Raw genomic sequence first — 22,465 nt, 5'->3', positions numbered from 1 at the left:
ATTTTCCTAGGACAAATTCCCAATTTTCCAGGATAAATCCCCAATTTTAACCATAAATCCCCATTTTTCCAGTACAAATTCCCATTTTCCCAGGACAAATCCCCAATTTTCCAGGACAAATCCCCAATTTTGATCATAAATCCCCATTTTTCCAGTATAAATTAAATTTTTTTCCATTAAAAATTCCCATTTTTTTGGGGATAAATCCCCAATTTTCAGTAAAAATCCCTTTTTTTTTCTGGCAGAAATTCCCATTTTTCCATGAAAAATTCCCTTTTTTTTTCAGATAAATCCCCAATTTTCTAGTACAAATCCCCATTTTCCCATGAAAAATTCCCATTATCCCAGGATAAATTCCCAATTTTCCTGGATAAATCCCCAATTTTAACCATAAATTCCCATTTTTCCAGTAGTTTCCCCATTTTTTCAATTTTTCCCAATTTCCCCCCATTTTTTCCAATTTCCCCCATTTTTTTCCCAATTTCCCCTCTTTTTTCCCAATTTTATTCCCATTTTCCCAATTTTCCCCCTTTTTCCCCATTTTTCCAGTACAAACTCTTCCCTTTTCCCTGCGATAAATTCCCAATTTTCCAGTACAAACCCCCGTTCTTCCACGAAAAATTCCCATTTTCCCAGGATAAATTCCCATTTTCCCAGGATAAATTCCCATTTTTCCATTAAAAATTCCCTTTTTTTTTCAGATAAATCCCCAATTTTCTAGTACAAATCCCCATTTTCCCATGAAAAATTCCCATTATCCCAGGATAAATTCCCAATTTTCCTGGATAAATCCCCAATTTTAACCATAAATTCCCATTTTTCCAGTAGAAGTTCCCATTTTCCCAGGAAAAATTCCCGTTCTCCCAGGATAGATCCCCATTTTTCCCGTACAAACCCCCATTCTTCCACGAAAAATTCCCATTTTCCCAGGATAAATTCCCATTTTTCCATTAAAAATTCCCTTTTTTTTTCAGATAAATCCCCAATTTTCCAGTACAAATCCCCATTTTCCCATGATAAATCCCATTTTCCTAGGACAAATTCCCAATTTTCCTGGATAAATCATCAATTTTAACCATAAATTCCCATTTTTCCAGTACAAATTCCCATTTTCCCAGGACAAATCCCCAATTTTCCAGGACAAATCCCCAATTTTGATCATAAATCCCCATTTTTCCAGTATAAATTAAATTTTTTTCCATTAAAAATTCCCATTTTTTTGGGGATAAATCCCCAATTTTCAGTAAAAATCCCTTTTTTTTTCTGGCAGAAATTCCCATTTTTCCATGAAAAATTCCTTTTTTTGGGGCTAAATCCCCAATTTTGATTATAAATCCCCATTTTTCCAGTACAAACTCCCATTTTTCCATGGAAAAAATCCCTTTTTTGGGGGATAAATCCCCAATTTTGACAATAAATCCCCATTTTCTGAGTAAAAATCCCCATTTTCCCATGAAAAAATCCCCATTTTTCCAGTACAAACTCCCATTTTTCCATGGAAAAAATCCCTTTTTTGGGGGATAAATCCCCAATTTTGACAATAAATCCCCATTTTTCCAAGACAAACTCCCATTTTTCCATGGAAAAAATCCCTTTTTTGGGGGATAAATCCCCAATTTTGACAATAAATCCCCATTTTTCCAAGACAAACTCCCATTTTTCCATGGAAAAAATCCCTTTTTTGGGGGATAAATCCCCAATTTTGACAATAAATCCCCATTTTTCCAAGACAAACTCCCATTTTTCCATGGAAAAAATCCCTTTTTTGGGGGATAAATCCCCAATTTTGACAATAAATCCCCATTTTTCCAAGACAAACTCCCATTTTTCCATGGAAAAAATCCCTTTTTTGGGGGATAAATCCCCAATTTTGACAATAAATCCCCATTTTTCCAAGACAAACTCCCATTTTTCCATGGAAAAAATCCCTTTTTTGGGGGATAAATCCCCAATTTTGATTACAAATCCCCATTTTCCTGGGACAAATCCCCTTTTCCCATGAAAATTCCCAGTTTTCCCAGGATAAATCCCCATTTTTCCCATAGAAATCCCCATTTTCCTACGAAAAATTCCCTCTTTTTTTGACCTAGATCCCCATTTTCCCATGAAAAAAATTCCCGTTTTCCAGTACAGATCCACATTTTCCTGGGACAAATTCCCCAATTTTCCAGGACAATTCCCAAAATTTGATTATAAATCCCCATTTTTCCAGCACAAACTCCCTTTTTCCCATGAAAAAAAATCCCATTTTTGGGGCTAAATCCCCAATTTTGATTATAAATCCCCATTTTCCCATTAAAAACTCCTCAATTTTCCAGGAAAAATCCCCAATTTTGATTACAAATCCCCATTTTTCCAGTACAAACTCCCACTTCCCATGACAAATTCCCCCTTTTTAGGATAAGTTCCCATTTTCCCATTAAAAATTCCCATTTTTCCATTACAAATCCCCATTTTATTGTGAAAAATCCCATTTTTCCAGTACAAACTCCCACTTCCCATGACAAATTCCCCCTTTTTAGGATAAGTTCCCATTTTCCCATTAAAAATTCCCATTTTTCCATTACAAATCCCCATTTTATGGTGAAAAATCCCATTTTTCCAGTACAATCTCCCCTTTTCCCGTGCCAGATCCCCATTTTTCCTGTACCAGATCCCAGTTTTCCCGGGATCAATCCCATGCCAGACCCCATTTCCCCATGCCGGATCCCGGTTTTCCCCGTGCCGGATCCCGGTTTTCCCCATGCCAGACCCCATTTCCCCATGCCGGATCCCGGTTTTCCCCGTGCCGGATCCCGGTTTTCCCCATGCCAGACCCCATTTCCCCATGCCGGATCCCTGTTTTTCCCATGCTGGATCCCCGTTTTTCCCTTGCCAGATCCCTGTTTTTCCCATGCCGGACCCCATTTTTCCGGTGCCAGATCCCGGTTTCCCCGTGCCGGATCCCGGTTTCCCCGTGCCGGACCCCGGTTTTCCCATGCTGGACCCCATTTTTCCGGTACCAGATCCCGGTTCCCCATGCCAGATCCCCTTTCCCGTGCCAGATCCCTGTTTTTCCCATGCCGGACCCCATTTTCCCGTGCTGGATCCCCATTTCCCATGCCAGATCCCCTTTTTTCCCAGGATCAATCCCCGTTTCCCTGTGCTGGATCCCATTTTCCCATGCCAGATCCTGGTTTCCCCATGCCAGATCCCGGTTTTCCCCGTGCCAGATCCCCATTTCCCCATGCCAGATCCCCTTTTCCCATGCCGGATCCCCGTTTTTCTCGGGATCAATCCCCATTTCCCCGTGCTGGATCCCGGTTTTCCCCATGCCAGATCCCCTTTCCCCGTGCCAGACCCCGGTTTTCCCCTGCCAGATCCCCTTTTTTCCCAGGATCAATCCCCGTTTCCCTGTGCTGGATCCCTGATCCCTGTGCCAGATCCCCTTTTCCCGTGCCTGATCCCCGTTTTTCCTGGGATCAATCCCCATTTTCCCGTGCCGGATCCTGGTTTTCCCGTGCCAGATCCCCTTTTCCCCATGCCAGACCCCATTTCCCCATGCCGGATCCCGGTTTTCCCCGTGCCGGATCCCTGTTTTTCCCATGCTGGATCCCCGTTTTTCCCTTGCCAGATCCCTGTTTTTCCCATGCCGGACCCCATTTTTCCGGTGCCAGATCCCGGTTTCCCCGTGCCGGATCCCGGTTTCCCCGTGCCGGACCCCGGTTTTCCCATGCTGGACCCCATTTTTCCGGTACCAGATCCCGGTTCCCCATGCCAGATCCCCTTTCCCGTGCCAGATCCCAATTTTTCCCATAACAGATCCCCATTTTTCCTGTGCTGGATCCCCATTTTTCCCATGCCAGATCCCAGTTTTCCCATGCTGGATCCCCGTTTTCCCCATGCCAGATCCCCGTTTTTCCCATGACAAATCCCCATTTTTCCAGTGCAAACTCCCCGTTTCCCATGCCAGATCCCAGTTTTTCCTGGGATCAATCCCCTTTTCCTGTGCCAGATCCCCATTTTCCCGTGCCAGATCCCTGTTTTCCCCAGGATCAATCCCCGTTTCCCGTGCCAGATCCCAGTTTTTCCTGGGATCAATCCCCATTTTCCCGTGCCGGATCCTGGTTTCCCCGTGCCAGATCCCCTTTTCCCATGCCAGATCCCCTTTTCCCATGCCAGATCCCCTTTTCCCATGCCAGATCCCCTTTTCCCATGCCAGATCCCCTTTTCCCATGCCAGATCCCCTTTTCCCATGCCAGATCCCCTTTTCCCATGCCAGATCCCCTTTTCCCGTGCCAGATCCCCTTTTCCCCATGCCAGACCCCATTTCCCCATGCCGGATCCCGGTTTTCCCCGTGCCGGATCCCTGTTTTTCCCATGCTGGATCCCCGTTTTTCCCTTGCCAGATCCCTGTTTTTCCCATGCCGGACCCCATTTTTCCGGTGCCAGATCCCGGTTTCCCCGTGCCGGATCCCGGTTTCCCCGTGCCGGACCCCGGTTTTCTGACAGATCCCCATTTTCCCGTGCCAGATCCCTGTTTTCCCCAGGATCAATCCCCGTTTCCCGTGCCAGATCCCAATTTTTCCCATAACAGATCCCCATTTTTCCTGTGCTGGATCCCCATTTTTCCAATGCCAGATCCCCATTTTTCCCAGGATCAATCCCCGTTTTCCCCGTGCCGGACCCTGTTTTCCCGTGCCAGATCCCGGTTTCCCCATGCCAGATCCCTGATCCCTGTGCCAGATCCCCTTTTCCCGTGCCTGATCCCCGTTTTTCCTGGGATCAATCCCCATTTTCCCGTGCCGGATCCTGGTTTTCCCGTGCCAGATCCCCTTTTCCCGTGCCAGATCCCATTTTCCCCATGCCAGACCCCATTTCCCCATGCCGGATCCCGGTTTTCCCCGTGCCGGATCCCGGTTTTCCCCATGCCAGACCCCATTTCCCCATGCCGGATCCCTGTTTTTCCCATGCTGGATCCCCGTTTTTCCCTTGCCAGATCCCTGTTTTTCCCATGCCGGACCCCATTTTTCCGGTGCCAGATCCCGGTTTCCCCGTGCCGGATCCCGGTTTCCCCGTGCCGGACCCCGGTTTTCCCATGCTGGACCCCATTTTTCCGGTACCAGATCCCGGTTCCCCATGCCAGATCCCCTTTCCCGTGCCAGATCCCTGTTTTTCCCATGCCGGACCCCATTTTCCCGTGCTGGATCCCCATTTCCCATGCCAGATCCCCTTTTTTCCCAGGATCAATCCCCGTTTCCCTGTGCTGGATCCCATTTTCCCATGCCAGATCCTGGTTTCCCCATGCCAGATCCCGGTTTTCCCCGTGCCAGATCCCCATTTCCCCATGCCAGATCCCCTTTTCCCATGCCGGATCCCCGTTTTTCTCGGGATCAATCCCCATTTCCCCGTGCTGGATCCCCATTTCCCATGCCAGCTCCCCTTTCCCGTGCCAGATCCCTGTTGTTCCCATGCCGGCCCCCATTTTCCCGTGCTGGCTCCCCATTTCCCATGCCAGCTCCCCTTTCCCGTGCCAGATCCCTGTTGTTCCCATGCCGGCCCCCATTTTCCCGTGCTGGCTCCCCATTTCCCATGCCAGCTCCCCTTTCCCGTGCCAGATCCCTGTTGTTCCCATGCCGGCCCCCATTTTCCCGTGCTGGCTCCCCATTTCCCATGCCAGCTCCCCTTTCCCGTGCCAGATCCCTGTTGTTCCCATGCCGGCCCCCATTTTCCCGTGCTGGCTCCCCATTTCCCATGCCAGCTCCCCTTTCCCGTGCCAGATCCCTGTTGTTCCCATGCCGGCCCCCATTTTCCCGTGCTGGCTCCCCATTTCCCATGCCAGCTCCCCTTTCCCGTGCCAGATCCCTGTTGTTCCCATGCCGGCCCCCATTTTCCCGTGCTGGCTCCCCATTTCCCATGCCAGCTCCCCTTTCCCGTGCCAGATCCCTGTTTTTCCCATGCCGGACCCCATTTTCCCGTGCTGGATCCCCATTTCCCATGCCAGATCCCCTTTTTTCCCAGGATCAATCCCCGTTTCCCTGTGCTGGATCCCATTTTCCCATGCCAGATCCTGGTTTCCCCATGCCAGATCCCGGTTTTCCCCGTGCCAGATCCCCATTTCCCCATGCCAGATCCCCTTTTCCCATGCCGGATCCCCGTTTTTCTCGGGATCAATCCCCATTTCCCCGTGCTGGATCCCGGTTTTCCCCATGCCAGATCCCCTTTCCCCGTGCCAGATCCCGGTTTTCCCATGCCAGATCCCCTTTTTTCCCAGGATCAATCCCCGTTTCCCTGTGCTGGATCCCTGATCCCTGTGCCAGATCCCCTTTTCCCGTGCCTGATCCCCGTTTTTCCTGGGATCAATCCCCATTTTCCCGTGCCGGATCCTGGTTTTCCCGTGCCAGATCCCCTTTTCCCATGCCAGATCCCATTTTCCCCATGCCAGATCCCCTTTCCCCATGCCAGATCCCCATTTTCCCCATGCCAGATCCCAGTTTCCCCATGCCAGATCCCATTTCCCCATGCCAGATCCCCTTTCCCCATGCCAGATCCCAGTTTCCCGGTGCCGGATCCCGGTTTCCCCATGCCGGATCCTGGTTTTCCCTGTGCCAGATCCCCTTTCCCCATGCCAGATCCCAGTTTCCCGGTGCCGGATCCCGGTTTCCCCATGCCGGATCCTGGTTTTCCCTGTGCCAGATCCCCTTTCCCCATGCCAGATCCCAGTTTCCCGGTGCCGGATCCCGGTTTCCCCATGCCGGATCCTGGTTTTCCCTGTGCCAGATCCCCTTTCCCCATGCCAGATCCCAGTTTCCCGGTGCCGGATCCCGGTTTCCCCATGCCGGATCCTGGTTTTCCCTGTGCCAGATCCCCTTTCCCCATGCCAGATCCCGGTTTTTCCCATGCCAGACCTTGTTTTCCCCATGCCAGATCCCATTTTCCCATGCCAGATCCCAGTTTCACGGTGCCGGATCCCAGTTCCCCCTGCCAGATCCCCATTTTCCCATGCCAGATCCCAGTTTCCCATGCCAGATCCCATTTCCCCATGCCAGATCCCGGTTTTCCCCATGCCAGATCCCAGTTTCCCCGTGCCAGATCCCGGTTTTCCCTGTGCCAGATCCCAGTTTCCCGGTGCCGGATCCCGGTTTCCCCGTGCCAGATCCCGGTTTTCCCCATGCCAGATCCCATTTTCCCATGCCAGATCCCGTTTTTCCCATGCCAGACCCTGTTTTCCCCATGCCATATCCCATTTTCCCATGCCAGATCCCAGGATCAGCCCCCAGGAATGCCGGATCCAGACCCAGGATCCACCCCCAGGAATTTGGGATCAGCCCCCAGGAATTCGGGATCCAGCCCCGGGATCCACCCTCTGGCAAATCCCACCCCCAGGAATCCACCCCAGGAATTTGGGATCTTGGAATCGCCCCAGGATCCACCCTTGGGAAATCCCGCCCGGGATCTACCCAAGGAATTCCAGATCCACCCCCAGGAATTCCAGATCCACCCCCAGGAATGCCGGATCCAGCCCCGGGATCCACCCCTGGGAAATCCCACCCTGGGGAATCCACCCTCGGAATTTGGGATCCTGGAATTGCCCCGGGGTCCACCCCTGGGAATGTGGGAGCAGAGCAGGAATCAGCCAGATCCACATCTGGGATCCACCTCTGGAATTTGGGATCCCGGGATTGTTACTGGGAATCAGCGGGATCCACCCCCAGGAATTCAAGATCCTGGGAAATGGATGGATTTGGGATCCTGGGAATCCCCCTTGGGATCTACCCCAGGGAATTTGGGATCCCTTGGAATGGGATGGATTTTGGAGGTGAGGATGGGGATCTGCAGGGATCCCATGGAAATATTCCCAGTGGGAATGGTGTCCCCGATCCAGATCCCTCTTCCCATGGATTTGGGATCCCAGAATTGGGATCTGGAGGGATCTCCATGCCCAGATTCTCGGTGGGAATAGTGTCTCCCTTTCCTATGGATTTGGGATCCTGGGATTGGGATCTGCAGGGATCCCATGCAAACATTCCCTGGGATCTGCAGGGATCCCATGCAAACATTCTCTGTGGGAATGATGTCCCAGTCCAGATCCCTCTTCCCATGGATGGAGAAGATCCCAGGAATGGCCTGGGACGAGGAATGGGTTTGGGATCCTGGGGTTGGGATCTAGAAGGATCCCCATGGAAATATTCCCTGTAGGAATGGTGAACCCAAGGCAGATCCCTCTTTTCCATGAGTTTGAGATCCTGGGGTTGGGATTTGAAAGGATCCCATGGAAATATTCCAGGTGGGAATGGTGTCTCCTCTTCCCACGGATTTGGAATCCTGAGATCAGGATCTGGAGGGATCTCCATGTCAAGATTCCAGGTGGGAATGTGTCTCCTCTTTTCATGGATTTGGGGTCCTAGGATTGGGATCTGCAGGGATCCCATGGAAATATGATCCACCCTCTGGCAAATCCCACCCCTGGGAATCCACCCCGGGATTTTGGGATCTTGGAATCGCCCCAGGATCCAACCCCCAGGATCCACCCTTGGGAAATCCCACCCAGGATCCACCCAAGGAATTCCACATCCACCCCCAGGAATCCCGGATCCGGCCCCGGGATCCACCCCCAGGAATTCGGGATCGGTTCCTCATCCAGGGAATTCCAGGCTGGAGAAGATCCCAGGAATGGCCTGGGATGAGGAATGGGTTTGGGATCCCGGGATTGGGATCTGGAGGGATCCCATTCAAATATTCCCGGTGGGAACGGTGATCCCTTGGCAGACCCCTCTTCCCATGGATTTGGGAACACAGGACTGGGATCTGCAGGGATCCCATGCAAACATTCCAGGTGGGAATGGTGAACCCATGGCAGACCCCTCTTCCCACGGGTTCGGGATCCCGGGATTGGGATCTGGATGGATCTCCATGCCCAGATTCCCGATGGATCTCCATGCCGAGATTCCCGGTGGGAATAGCGTCTCCCTTTCCCATGGATTTGTGATCCCAGGATTGGGATCTGCAGGGATCTCCATGCCCAGATTCCACGTGGGAATAACGTCTCCCTTTCCCATGGATCTGGGATCCCGGGATTGGGATCTGGATGGATCTCCATGCCCAGATTCCAGGCAGGAATAGCATCTCCCTTTCCTATGGATTTGGGATCCTGGGATTGGGATCTGTAGGGATCTCCATGCCCAGATTCAAGGTGGGAATAGTGTCTCCCTTTCCCATGGATTTGGGATCCCAGGATTGGGATCTGCAGGGATCTCCATGCCCGGATTCCAGGTGGGAATAGCGTCTCCCTTTCCCATGAATTTGTGATCCCAGGATTGGGATCTGGATGGATCTCCATGCCCAGATTCCAGGCAGGAATAGTGTCTCCTTTTCCCATGGATTTGATATCCCAGGATTGGGATCTGGATGGATCTCCATGCAAACATTCCCGGTGGGAATGGTGAACCCATGGCAGACCCCTCTTCCCATGGATTTGTCATCCCGGGATTGGGATCTGGATGGATCTCCATGCCCAGATTCCCGATGGGAATGGTGAACCCATGGCAGACCCCTCTTCCCACGGGTTCGGGATCCCGGGATTGGGATCTGGATGGATCTCCATGCCCAGATTCCCGATGGGAATGGTGAACCCATGGCAGACCCCTCTTCCCACGGGTTCGGGATCCCGGGATTGGGATCTGGATGGATCTCCATGCCCAGATTCCCGATGGGAATGGTGAACCCATGGCAGACCCCTCTTCCCCTGGATCTGGGATCCCGGGATTGGGATCTGGATGGATCTCCATGCCGAGATTCCCGGTGGGAATAGCGTCTCCCTTTCCCATGGATTTGTGATCCCAGGATTGGGATCTGCAGGGATCTCCATGCCCAGATTACTGGCGGGAATAGCGTCTCCCTTTCCCATGAATTTGTGATCCCGGGGTTGGGATCTGGATGGATCTCCATGCCCAGATTCCAGGTAGGAATAGTGTCTCCCTTCCCATGGATTTGGGATCCCAGGATTGGGATCTGCAGGGATCTCCATGCCCAGATTCCCGGTGGGAATAGCATCTCCCTTTCCCATGAATTTCTGATCCCGGGATTGGGATCTGCAGGGATCTCCATGCCCGGATTCCAGGTGGGAATAGCGTCTCCCTTTCCCATGAATTTGTGATCCCAGGATTGGGATCTGGATGGATCTCCATGCCCAGATTCCAGGCAGGAATAGTGTCTCCTTTTCCCATGGATTTGATATCCCGGGATTGGGATCTGGATGGATCTCCATGCAAACATTCCCGGTGGGAATGGTGAACCCACGGCAGATCCCTCTTCCCATGGATTTGTGATCCCGGGATTGGGATCTGGATGGATCTCCATGCCCAGATTCCTGGTGGGAATAGTGTCTCCCTTTCCCATGAATTTGTGATCCCGGGATTGGGATCTGGATGGATCTCCATGCCCGGATTCCCGGCGGGAGCGGTGTCCCCAAATCCAGACCCCTCATTCCCCGGGTTCGGGGGGCGTGGCGTGGCGGGGGCGTGGCCGGGCGGGGCCCCTCCCACCTGTACATGATGACGTTGATGTAGCAGCTGTCCCGCCGGAAGCAGGGGCTCAGCGGGATCTCGTCCCGCCGGCAGAAGCGGATCTCCACCGGGAAGTGAGCGCCGATCCCGGGATTCCGGTCCAGCTCCGCCTTCAGCTCCAGCAGCGCCTCCTTGGTTTTCCCGCTGGTCCAGGGAAAAAGAAAAATTCCCGGTGAAAGGAAGGGAGGGGTGGGAGATCCCATCCCGTGGAATTCCGGGAGTGTTCCGGAATGTTCTTCCCGTGGGATCACACGGATCGGGGATTTGGAGTGGGATGGGGTTGGGATCCCGGGATCGGGATCTGCAGGGATCTCCAAGGAAATATTCCAGGTGGGAATGGTGTTCCCGTGGCAGATCCCTCTTCCCATGGATTTGGGATCTGGAGGGATCTCCATCCTGGAATTCAGGGAATGTTCCGGAATGTTCTTCCCGTGGGACCACACGGATCGGGGATTTGGAGTGGGATGGGGTTGGGATCCCGGGATTGGGATCTGCAGGGATCTCCATGCCCAGATTCCAGGTGGGAATGGTGTTCCCATGGCAGATCCTTCTTCCCATGGATTTGGGGTCTGGAGGGAATTCTGGGCTGGAGGAGATCCCAGGAATGGACTGGGATTTGGGAATTTCCATGGGAATGACCCAACCCGGGACTGGGATCATGGAATTCCCATGGGAATGGACAGGGATGTGGGAATTACATGGGGATGGTCCAGCCCTGGACTGGGATCATGGAATTCCCATGGAAAAGCACTGGGATCTGGGAATTTCCATGGGAATGACCCAACCCTGGACTGGGATCATGGAATTCCCGTGGAAAAGCACCGGGATTTGGGAATTTCCATGGGAATGACCCAACCCTGGACTGGGATCATGGATTTCCCACGGGAAAGCACCGGGATCTGGGAATTTCCGTGGGAATGACCCAACCCTGGACTGGGATCATGGAATTCCCACGGGAAAGCACCGGGATGTGGGGATTTCCATGGGAATGACCCAACCCTGGACTGGGATCATGGAATTCCCACGGGAAAGCACCGGGATTTGGGAATTTCCGTGGGAATGACCCAACCCTGGACTGGGATCATGGAATTCCCACGGGAAAGCACCGGGATTTGGGAATTACATGGGGATGGCCCAGCCCTGGACTGTGAACATGGAATTCCCATGGAACAGCACCAGGATCAGGGAATTACATGGGGATGGTCCAGTCCTGTACTGGGATCATGGAATTCCCACGGGAATGGACAGGGATTTGGGAATTACATGGGGATGGCCCAGTCCTGGACTGGGATCAGGGAATTGTCTTGGAATGGACTGGGATCATGGAATTCCCACGGGAATGGATGGGGATCTGTGAATTTCCATGGGGAATGACCCAACCCTGGACTGGGATCATGGAATTCCCAGGGAAAAGCCCCGGGATTTGGGAATTACATGGGGATGGCCCAGTCCTGGACTGGGATCAGGGAATTGTCTTGGAATGGACTGGGATCATGGAATTCCCACGGGAAAGCACCGGGATTTGGGAATTACATGGGGATGGCCCAGTCCTGGACTGGGAACATGGAATTCCCATGGAACAGCACCGGGATCTGTGAATTTCCATGGGAATGACCCAACCCTGGACCAGGATCATGGAATTCCCAGGGAAAAGCACCGGGATCAGGGAATTACATGGGGATGGCCCAACCCTGGACTGGGATCATGGAATTCCCATGGAAAAGCACTGGGATCTGTGAATTTCCATGGGAATGACCCAGTCCTGGACTGGGATCATGGAATTCCCAGGGAAAAGCCCCGGGATTTGGGAATTACATGGGGATGGCCCAGTCCTGGACGTGCTGGCGGAAGCGGCACTCGTAGTTGAGGATGCGGTGGCTGCGGTCGACGCATTCCGAGCGGGAGCTGAAGAGGAGCCGGAAGAAGGCGCGGTTGATCCAGGACACCAGCCCGGGGAAGAAGGAGCTGCCGGGGAAAAAACCGGGAATTCTGCCCCGGAGCCGCTTCCCGAAGGTCCGCCCCGGGGCGGGGAGGGAGCGGGAAAGGGGACGGGGGGAGGGACAGGGGATGCCGGGATGGCGCGGGTGGGATTCATGGAGCCGGAATCCCATTCCGCGGGAGGGGAAGCATTCCAAGATTCCCAGGGATTCTCTGGGAATTCCAGCCCAGACGGGAATTCCTTCCCAAATCCCATTTTCTCCCCCTTTCCAGGGAATTCTCTCCACTCCCATCCTGGCACTGGATCCACTCCCATCCCGACTCATCTCCGGGAAGGAATTTTGGGAATTCCCTGGGAATTCGAGACTCCGCTTCTCTTTTCCATCTCCAAATTCCATAAAAATCCCTCAGGATGGATTCTTGATCCCAGAATCCTGGAATTCTTCGGGTGGGATCCACAGACCTTCAATCCCATCCCATTCCAACCCTTGGCACCTCTCTGGGAAGGATTTTTGGGAATTCCCTGGGAATCGAGGACTCCAGGAAGGGTCTCCCGTCCATTTTCCATCCGCAAATTCCATAAAAATCCCTCGGGATGGATCCTGAGTGTCCTGGATCCCAGAATCCCCAACACCTCCCTCTATTCCCAGGCTGGGTGAATCCTGGGATACGGCTTTTCCAGCCTGAACAATTCCATGAATCCGAGAAAATTTTGATAGCAAATCAGAGCTGGGAGAATTCCTGGATTTGGCTTTTCAGGAAATCTGGGATATGGGAAAATGCTCAGATTTGGCTTTTCCAACCCAAAACTTCCATGAATCCATGAAATTCAGGACCTGGGAAAATTCCCGGATTTGGCTTTTCCAGCCCAAAAAATTCTATTAATCCAAAAAATTCAGGACATGGGAAAATTCCCGGATTTGGTTTTTCCAGCCGGAAAAATTCCATAATTTCTGTGGACACCAGAGGGCAGCGAAGCCCCAGCCGGGAATCCCATCCCTGGAAAAGCAGCAATTCCCAAAATTCCTCTTTTCCCGGGAATGGGAATGCTCCTTAAAAACCCTCAAAAATCTCAGCACAGGGAGAAAATCGGGATAAAACCAGGCTTGGAAAATCCCAATCCCCATCCCAATCCCGATCCGAGTCCCAATCCCGATCCCACCTCCAATCCCAATACTGAGCCCAGTTCTGATCCTGATCCCAATCCTGATCCTGATCCTAATCCCAGTCCTGATCCAAATGATCCGGATCCTGATCCCAATCCTAATCCCAGTCCTGATCCCAATGATCCGGATCCTGATCCCAATCCCGATCGTGATCTTTATCCTGATCCCAATCCTGATCCAAATGATCCGGATCCTGATCCTGATCCCAATGATCCTGAACCTAGCCCCAATCCCAGCCCCAATCCTGATCCCAGTCCTGATCCCGATCCTAATTCCAACCCCAACCCCAATCCAGATCCTAATCCCAATCCCAATCCCATCTGTAATCCCAATCCTATCCCAATCCCAATCCTGATCCCAATCCCAATCCTAATCCCAGTCCCGATCCCAATGATCCAGATCCTGATCCCAATGATCCCAACCCTGATCCCGATCCCAATCCTAATCCAAATCCCAATCCAGATCCTAATCCCAATCCCATCTGTAATCCCAATCCTATCCCAACCCCAATCCAGATCCCAATCCCGATCCTAATCCCAGTCCCGATCCAAATGATCCAGATCCTGATCCCAATGATCCCAACCCCGATCCCGATCCCAATCCCAACCCCGATCCCAATCCCAAGGATTCCAACCCCAATCCCCATCCTGATCCCAAACCCAATCCCAATCCCGATCCCAGCGATCCTGATCCTGAACCCAATGATCCCAATCCCAACCCCCACCCTGATCCTGATCCCAAACCCAATCCCAATACTCATCCCAGTTCTGATCCCGAGCCCAATCCCGATCCCAGTCTTCATCCCAATCAAAATCCCAATCCCAATCCCGATCCTGATCCCAAATCCAAATCCTGATCCCGATCCCGATCCTAATACTGATCCCAATCCTAATCCCAGTCCCAATCCCAATGATCCAGACCCTGATCCTGATCCCAATGATCCCAACCCTGATCCCGATCCTGATGATCCCAACCCCAATCCCGATCCTGATCCCAAACCCAATCCCAACCCAAATCCCAATACTCATCCCAGTTCTGACCCCGATCCCAATCCCGATGATCCCAATCCCAATGGGATCTGATCCCGATCCCGGCCTATTCCCAGGATTTCATCACTTTTCCTGGATAAACTGAGAGGATTTAGAGTTTGGGATTTGGGATTTTTTGGGATTTGCGGTTTGGGAATTTTGGGGTTTGGGGGATTTGGGATTGTTGGAATTTTTGGGACTTGGGAGCTGGAATTTGGGATTTGGAGTTTGGGATTTGAGGTTTGGGGGATTTGGGATTTTTTGGGATTTTCAGGAATTTGGGATTTGGGGTTTGGATTTGGGGTTTGGGAATTTGGAGTTTTGGGGGATTTGGGATATTTGGAATTTTCTGGATTTTTCGGATTTTCAAGATTTTGGGGATTTAGGAGCTGGAAGTTGGGATTTGGCATTTGGGATATGCAGTTTGGGAATTTTGGGTTTTGGGGGATTTGGGATGTTTGGGATTTTTTGGATTTTTGGGATTTTCCTACCTGATCCAGAGGAGGAATTCCAGGAGATGATATCCCACGGCGTAATCCCAAAACCAGCTGGAGGAGGAGCTGGGAGGCTGCAAATCCCACGGGAAAACAACGGATTTTAGGGATTTTAGGGATTTTTGGGATTTTAGGGATTGGGAAAAGCGGAAATTGAGGGGGGGAATCCACCTGGAAGAGGGGGGTTGGATCCCAAAATTCCAAATATTACATGGTGGGGCAAAACCCAGCTCTGGAAAAATTCCCAGAGCCCATTCCCAAAATTCTGCTTCCCACCAGAAATCCATCCCTGGAATTCTGGGAGCTTGGAAGCTCCCAGGATTTTTCAGGATCCATTCCCAAAATCCTGGAATTCCTGCCCAAAATCAATCAGTGGAATACCACAAGATTGGAAATTCCCAGGATTTTTTGGGATCCATTCCCAAAATTCTGGAATTCCGACCAAAAATCCCTCCCTGGAATTGCCAGGATATTTTAGGGATTTTTGGGATTTTAGGGATTGGGAAAAGCGGAAATTGAGGGGGGGAATCCACCTGGAAGAGGGGGGTTGGATCCCAAAATTCCAAATATACCACGGTGGTGCAAACCCCAGCTCTGGAAAAATTCCCAGAGCCCATTCCCAAAATTCTGCTTCCCGCCCAAAATCCATCCTTGGAATTCCATGAACTTGCAAAATCCCAGAATTCCAGGAACAAATTCCCAAAATCCTGGAATTCCCGCTCAAAATCTATTCCTGGAATTGCCAGGAGCTTGGAAAACCTGGAATTCCCAAAATTCTGGAATTCCAATCCAAAATGCACTGCTGGAATTGCCAGAACCCAGAAATTCCCAGGATTTTCCAGGATCAATTCCCGAAATCCTGGACTTCCCACCCAAAATCCATCCCTAGAATTGCCAAGAGCTCTGAAATTCCCGGGATTTTTTGGGATCTGTTCTCAAAATCCTGGAATTCCTGTCCAAAATCCATCCCTGGAACTGTGGGATCTTGGAAAATCCCAGGATTTTCCGAGATTCATTCCCAAAATCCTGGAATTCCTGCTCAAAATATATCCCTGGAATTGCCAGGAGCTCTGAAATTCCCGGGATTTTTTGGGATCCATCCCCAAAATCTGGGAATTCCTGGGATTTTTCAGGATCTATTCCTACAGTCATGGAATTCCTGCCCAAAATCCACCCCTGGAATTGTCGGATCTCGGCAATTCCCGGGATTCCTGCAGCCCAATCCCAAAATCCATCCCTGGAATTCCACAAGCTTGGAAAACCCTGCAATTCCAGGATCCCATTCCCAAAATCCTGGAATACCCTCCCAAAAATCCACCCCCTTATTTGCCAGATCTCAGAAATTCCCAGGATTTTTTTGGGATCTGTTCCCAAAATCCACCCCTGGAATTGCAGGATCCTGGGAATTCCCGGGATTTTTTGGGATCCGTTCCCAAAATCCACCCCCGGCCTTGCGGGACGCCGGGAATTCCCGGGATTTTTTGGGATGCCCGCCTGGTTGGTGGGATCCTGGTAGATGATCCGGACGTTCTCGGTGTGCGGGAACCACAGGAAGCGGAAATATTGGGAATTCCGCAGGTGCTCCTCCAGCTGATCCAGGACCTGCGTCCGGCGGGAAAAGGGGAAAAGGTCCGAGGTCATTCCCGGTTTTCTGGAGTGGGAATGTCGGGAATGGGGGGGTGGGGGAAGCTCGGAGGATTCCCAGGATTTGGGAGCTGGGAATTCTCGGGTTGGGATGGGGGCGGTGATGCCAAAATTTGGGATCCAATGGGAATTCGGGATGGGATCCAATGGGAATTTGGGATGGGATCCAATGGGAATTTGGGTTTGGGATCCAATGGGAATTTGGGGTTTGGATTCAATGGGAATTTGGGGTTGGGATCCAATGGGAATTTGGGATGGGATCCAATGGGAATTTGGGTTGGGATCCAATGGGAATTTGGGGTTTGGATCCAATGGGAATTTGGGCTGGGATCCAATGGGAATTTGGGGTTTGGATCCAATGGGAATTTGGGCTGGGATCCAATGGGAATTTGGGGTTGGGATCCAATGGGAATTTGGGCTGGGATCCAATGGGAATTTGGGGTTGGATTCAATGGGAATTTGGGATGGGATCCAATGGGAATTTGGGTTTGGATTCAATGGGAATTTGGGTTTGGATCCAGTGGGAATTTGGCTTGGATCAAATGGGAATTTGGGTTTGGATCCAATGGGAATCTGGGGTTGGATCCAATGGGAATTTCGGTTGGATCCAATGGGAATTTGGGTTTGGATCCAATGGGAATTTGGGATGAGGTCCAACGGGAATTTGGCTTGGATCAAAAGGGAATTTGGGGTTTGGATCCAATGGGAATTTGGGGCTGGGATCCAATGGGAATTCGGGTTGGGATCCAATGGGAATCTGGGGTTTGGATCCAATGGGAATTTGGGATGGGATCCAATGGGAATGGAGCTCAATTCCAATGGAATATTTCCCAGGAAATTATTCCCAGGATTTATTCCTAGGATTTATTCCCAGATAATTATTCCCAGGAAGTTATTCCCAGGAATTATTCCCAGAAAGTAATCCCAAAAAAGATGCCAAGGAAATTATTCCCAGGAAATTATTCTCAGGAGTTATTCCCAGAAAATATTCCCAGGAAATTATTCTCAAGGAAGATTCCCAGGAAATTATTCCCAGGATTTATTCCCACAAAATATTTCTACGGAATATTCTCAGAAAATATTCCCAGAACATATTCCCCGGAATTATTCTCAGAAAATATTCCCAGGTAATTATTCCCAGAAACTCTTCCCAAAAAAGACGCCCAGAAAATTATTCCCAGGAAATATTTCCATGAAATATTCCCAGGAAATTATTCCCAAGAGATATTCCCAGGAATTATCCCTTTGGGAAGGGAGGTGGCAGAAAGGAACGGAGTCCTGGAATGGTTTGGGATGGGATCCATGGACCTTGAATCCCATCCCATCCCCATCCCAAAATCCTGGGATTTTCCAGCCTTTCCCTGGACACTCCCAGGGATTTTTTGGGAATTCCAGCCCAGCCGGGAGTTCATTCCCAAAATCCCAATTTCTCCCCCTTTCCCAGGGAATTCCCTCCATTCCCAGCCTGGGGTTGGATCCATCCCCATCCCAGCTCCTCTCTGGGATGGAATTTTGGGAATTCCCTGGGAATTTGGGACTCCACTTCCCATAATTCCATAAAAATCCCTCGGGATCGATCCTGGATCCCAGAATCCCGGAATTCCTCTGACGGGATCCACACATCCCCAATCCCACCCCTCCAACTTTTCCTTGGACACTCCCAGGGTCCCAAATTCCCGGGAAAACCTCCCTCCTACATTTTCCTCCCTTTTCCCAAAATCCTTTCCCACTTTTTCTCCATCCTCCAGGATTTTCCCTCCATCCTTTCCCACATTCCCTGGATCTTTTCCCTCTTTCCTTCATCATTTCCCACCTTTCCTGCACCTCCCAACCCTTTCCCTCCATCATTCCCATCCTTTCCCACATTCCCTAAATCCGTTCTCATTTTTCCTAAATCCTCCAGAACTTTCCCTCCATCCTTTCCCACATTCATTCCCTGAATCTTTTCCCACATTCCCAAATCCTTTCCCCCCTTTTCCTCAAATCCTCTCCCATTTTCCCTCCACCCTTTCCCACCTCCCCTGAACCCTCCCGGCCTTTCCCACCCTCCTTTCCCCCTTTCCCTAAATCCTCTCCCACTTTTCCCTCTCCCGCCTCCCTTCCCTTTCCCCTCTCCCACCTTCCCCGCACCTCTCCCCCCCCTCCCCCCCCATTCCCCAGGGATCCAATTCCGGAATTTTCCCTCCGCTCGGCACAAGGTCGGGGAGGAGGAGGACTCAGCATTCCCAGATTTCCTCGGCGGCAGCGGGGCGCTGCCCTTGCCCGGGAGCGGCTCTTCATTCCCGGGATTTCAAAGGGCGGCGGCGCGGAGCCGGAGCCTTTGAGGGATAATTCCGGCATCCCGGGAGCAGCTCTTCATTCCCGGGATTTCAAAGGGATCATTCCGGCAGGGAGGGGGGCGGGGAGCGGCTCCGGAGCCCTTGGAATGGTTTCCAGCTCCCCCGACCTTCCCGGGACACGCCGGCCATCCAGGGAAACGCTGGGAATGGCGGCCAGGCCGGGAATTCATCCCCAGGTTCCCCTTTTTTATGGAATTCTCTGCCTTCCCTGCCTGGCACTGGAGCCATCCCCATCCCTACTCCTCTCTGGGGAGGAATTTTGGGAATTCTGTGGGAATTGAGGACTCCAGGGAGGGTCTGCCTTCCCTTTTCCACCCCCATAAAATTCCATAAAAATCCCTCAGGATGGATCCTGAGTGTCCTTGATCCCAGAATTGCAGAATTCTTGGGATGGGATCCATGGACCTTCAATCCCATCCTGCTCCAATCCCACATTCCCAGGATTTTCCAGCCTTTCCTTGGACACTCTCAGGGATCCAGGGATTCTCTGGGAATTCCAGCCCATACAGGAAGTCACTCCCAAATCCCATTTTTCAGGGAATTCCCTCCATTTCCAGCCTGGGGTTGCATCCATCCCCTTCCCAACTCCTCTCTGGAAAGGAATTTTGGGATTTCTCCGGAATTTTGGACTGCACTTCCCTTTTCCATCCCCAAATTCCATAGAAATCCCTGGGGATGGATCCTGAGTGTCCTTGATCCCAGAATCCCGGAATGGCTTGGGATGGGATCCAGGGACCTTCAATCCCATCCCATTCCAATCCCACTCCAATCCCAAAATCCAGGGATTTTCCACCCTTTAATTTCGGCTCCACGGGAACCGAGGCAGGGAGAGCGGGAGAGGCTCCAGAATCCTTGGAATGGTTTTTGCTGCCTGGAATGGGATATGGAGGTGGGGCAGGAGGGATTTCATGGAATTCTGGAATCCCAGGATGGTTTGGGATGGGAATGGTGGGGATTGGATCCCATCCCGATGCAATTCCCAGAATCCCGGGGTGTATCCCTGCGGTGGGAATGGGGTGGGATTGTAGGGCCCATGGATCCCATCCCAAACCACGCCGGGATTCTGGGATCCAGGATCCACCCCGAGGGATTTTTTATGGAATTGGGGATGGAAAAGGGAAGGGAGCTCCCCGAAATTCTCAGGGAATTCCCAAAATTCCTTCCCGGAGAGGAGTCAGGTTGGGGATAGATCCAATCCCAGGCTGAGAATGGAGGGAATTCCCTGGAAAAATGGAGGAATTTGGGAAGGAATTCCTGACTGGGCTGCAATTCCCAGAGAATCCCTGAGAGTGTCCAAGGAAAGGCTGGAAAATCCCAGGACTGTGGGGTGGGATTGAAGGTCCACGGATCCCATCCCAAGAATTCTGCAATTCTGGGATCAAGGATGCTCAGGCTCCATCCTGAGGGATTTTTTTAATGGAATTTGGGGATGGAAAAGGGAAGGGAGACCCTTTCTGGAATCCCCAGTTCCCACAGAATTCCCAAAACTCCTCCCCAGAGAGGAGTAAGGATGGGGCTGGCTCCACCCCCAGGCAGGGAATGGAGGGAATTCCCTGAAAAATGGGATCTTGGGAATGAATTCCTGGCCATGCTGAAATTCCCAGAGAATCTCTGGATCCCTGAGAGTGTCCAAGGAAAGGCTGGAAAATCCCAGGATTTTGGGGTCGGAATGGGATTGGATTTGAGATCTATGGACCCCTTCAATGGAATTCTGGGATTCTGGGATCAAGGACACTCAGGATCCATCCTGAGGGATTTTTATGGAATTTGGGGATGGAAAAGGGAAGGGAGACCCTTTCTGGAATCCCCAGTTCCCACAGAATTCCCAAAATTCCTCCCCAGAGAGGAGTAAGGATGGGGCTGGCTCCAACCCCAGGCAGGGAATGGAGGGAATTCCCTGAAAAATGGGATTTGGGGTTGAATTCCTGGCCATGCTGAAATTCCCAGAGAATCTCTGGATCCCTGAGAGTGTCCAAGGAAGGGCTGGAAAATCCCGGGAATGTGGGATTGGAGTGGGATGGGATTGAAGGTCCATGGATCCCATCCCAAGAATTCCAGGATTCTGGGATCAAGGATCCATCCCCAGGGATTTTTATGGAATTTTATGGGGGTGGAAAAGTGAAAGGAGACCCTTCTGGGAGTCCCCAATTCCCACAGAATTCCCAAAATTCCTCCCCAGAGAGGAGTTGGGATGGGGCTGGCTCCAGTGCCAGGCAGGGAAGGCAGAGAATTCCATAAAAAAGGGGAACCTGGGGATGAATTCCCGGCCTGGCCGCCATTCCCAGCGTTTCCCTGGATGGCCGGCGTGTCCCGGGAAGGTCGGGGGAGCTGGAAACCATTCCAAGGGCTCCGGAGCCGCTCCCCGCCCCCCTCCCTGCCGGAATGATCCCTTTGAAATCCCGGGAATGAAGAGCTGCTCCCGGGATGCCGGAATTATCCCTCAAAGGCTCCGGCTCCGCGCCGCCGCCCTTTGAAATCCCGGGAATGAAGAGCCGCTCCCGGGCAAGGGCAGCGCCCCGCTGCCGCCGAGGAAATCTGGGAATGCTGAGTCCTCCTCCTCCCCGACCTTGTGCCGAGCGGAGGGAAAATTCCGGAATTGGATCCATGGGGAATGGGGGGGGAGGGGGGGGAGAGGTGCGGGGAAGGTGGGAGAGGGGAAAGGGAAGGGAGGCGGGAGAGGGAAAAGTGGGAGAGGATTTAGGGAAAGGGGGAAAGGAGGGTGGGAAAGGCCGGGAGGGTTCAGGGGAGGTGGGAAAGGGTGGAGGGAAAATGGGAGAGGATTTGAGGAAAAGGTGGGAAAGGATTTAGGGAATGTGGGAAAAGATCCAGGGAATGTGGGAAAGGATGGAGGGAAAATCCTGGAGGATGGAGGAAAAGTGGGAAAGGGTTTTGGGAAAAGGGGGGAAAGGATGGAGGGAAGGTGGGAAGGGATTTAGGGAATGTGGGAAAGGATGGGAAAAGGTGGGAATGATGGAGGGAAAGGGCTGGGAGAGGCAGGAAAAGTGGGAAAGGATTTGGGAATGTGGAAAAGGATCCAGGGAATGTGGGGAAGGATTTAGGGAAACTCCTGGAGGATTTAGGGATGGTGGGAAAGGATTTTTGGGAAAAGGGGGGAAAGGATTCAGGGAATGTGGGAAACCGTGGAGGGAAAGGCCTGGAGGATTTAGGGAATGTGGGAAAGGGTTTTGGGAATGTGGGAAGGGATCCAGGGCAGTGCAGGAAGAGGCAGGAAAAGTGGGAGAGGATCCAGGGAAAGGGTTGGAAAATGCAGGAGAGGATCCAGGGAATGTGGGAAAGGATGGGAAAAGGTGG

At 51.8% G+C, this 22,465-nt stretch overlaps 1 protein-coding gene across 1 annotated transcript in view; it reads right to left on the bottom strand.

The window, feature by feature from the left end:
* Positions 1-22,465, bottom strand: part of LOC121341613 (L-gulonolactone oxidase-like) — a gene marked incomplete at its 5' end in the record, with an annotated part of 37,331 nt that overhangs the window by 5,984 nt on the left and 8,882 nt on the right. The window contains 5 exons of the mRNA XM_041415262.1: positions 7,531-7,585; positions 10,524-10,688; positions 12,360-12,509; positions 15,168-15,244; positions 16,665-16,772. Of these exons, the coding sequence (XP_041271196.1) occupies positions 7,531-7,585; positions 10,524-10,688; positions 12,360-12,509; positions 15,168-15,244; positions 16,665-16,772 (555 nt within the window). The remainder of the gene's footprint in view (positions 1-7,530; positions 7,586-10,523; positions 10,689-12,359; positions 12,510-15,167; positions 15,245-16,664; positions 16,773-22,465) is intronic.

The sequence above is a fragment of the Onychostruthus taczanowskii genome, unplaced genomic scaffold (assembly GCF_017590055.1).
Source record: "Onychostruthus taczanowskii isolate IOZ18803 unplaced genomic scaffold, ASM1759005v1 scaffold499, whole genome shotgun sequence".
Taxonomy (NCBI): Eukaryota; Metazoa; Chordata; class Aves; order Passeriformes; family Passeridae; genus Onychostruthus; species Onychostruthus taczanowskii.
The sequence above is the reverse complement of the archived record's forward strand: the minus strand, read 5'-3'. Positions and strand labels throughout refer to the sequence as shown.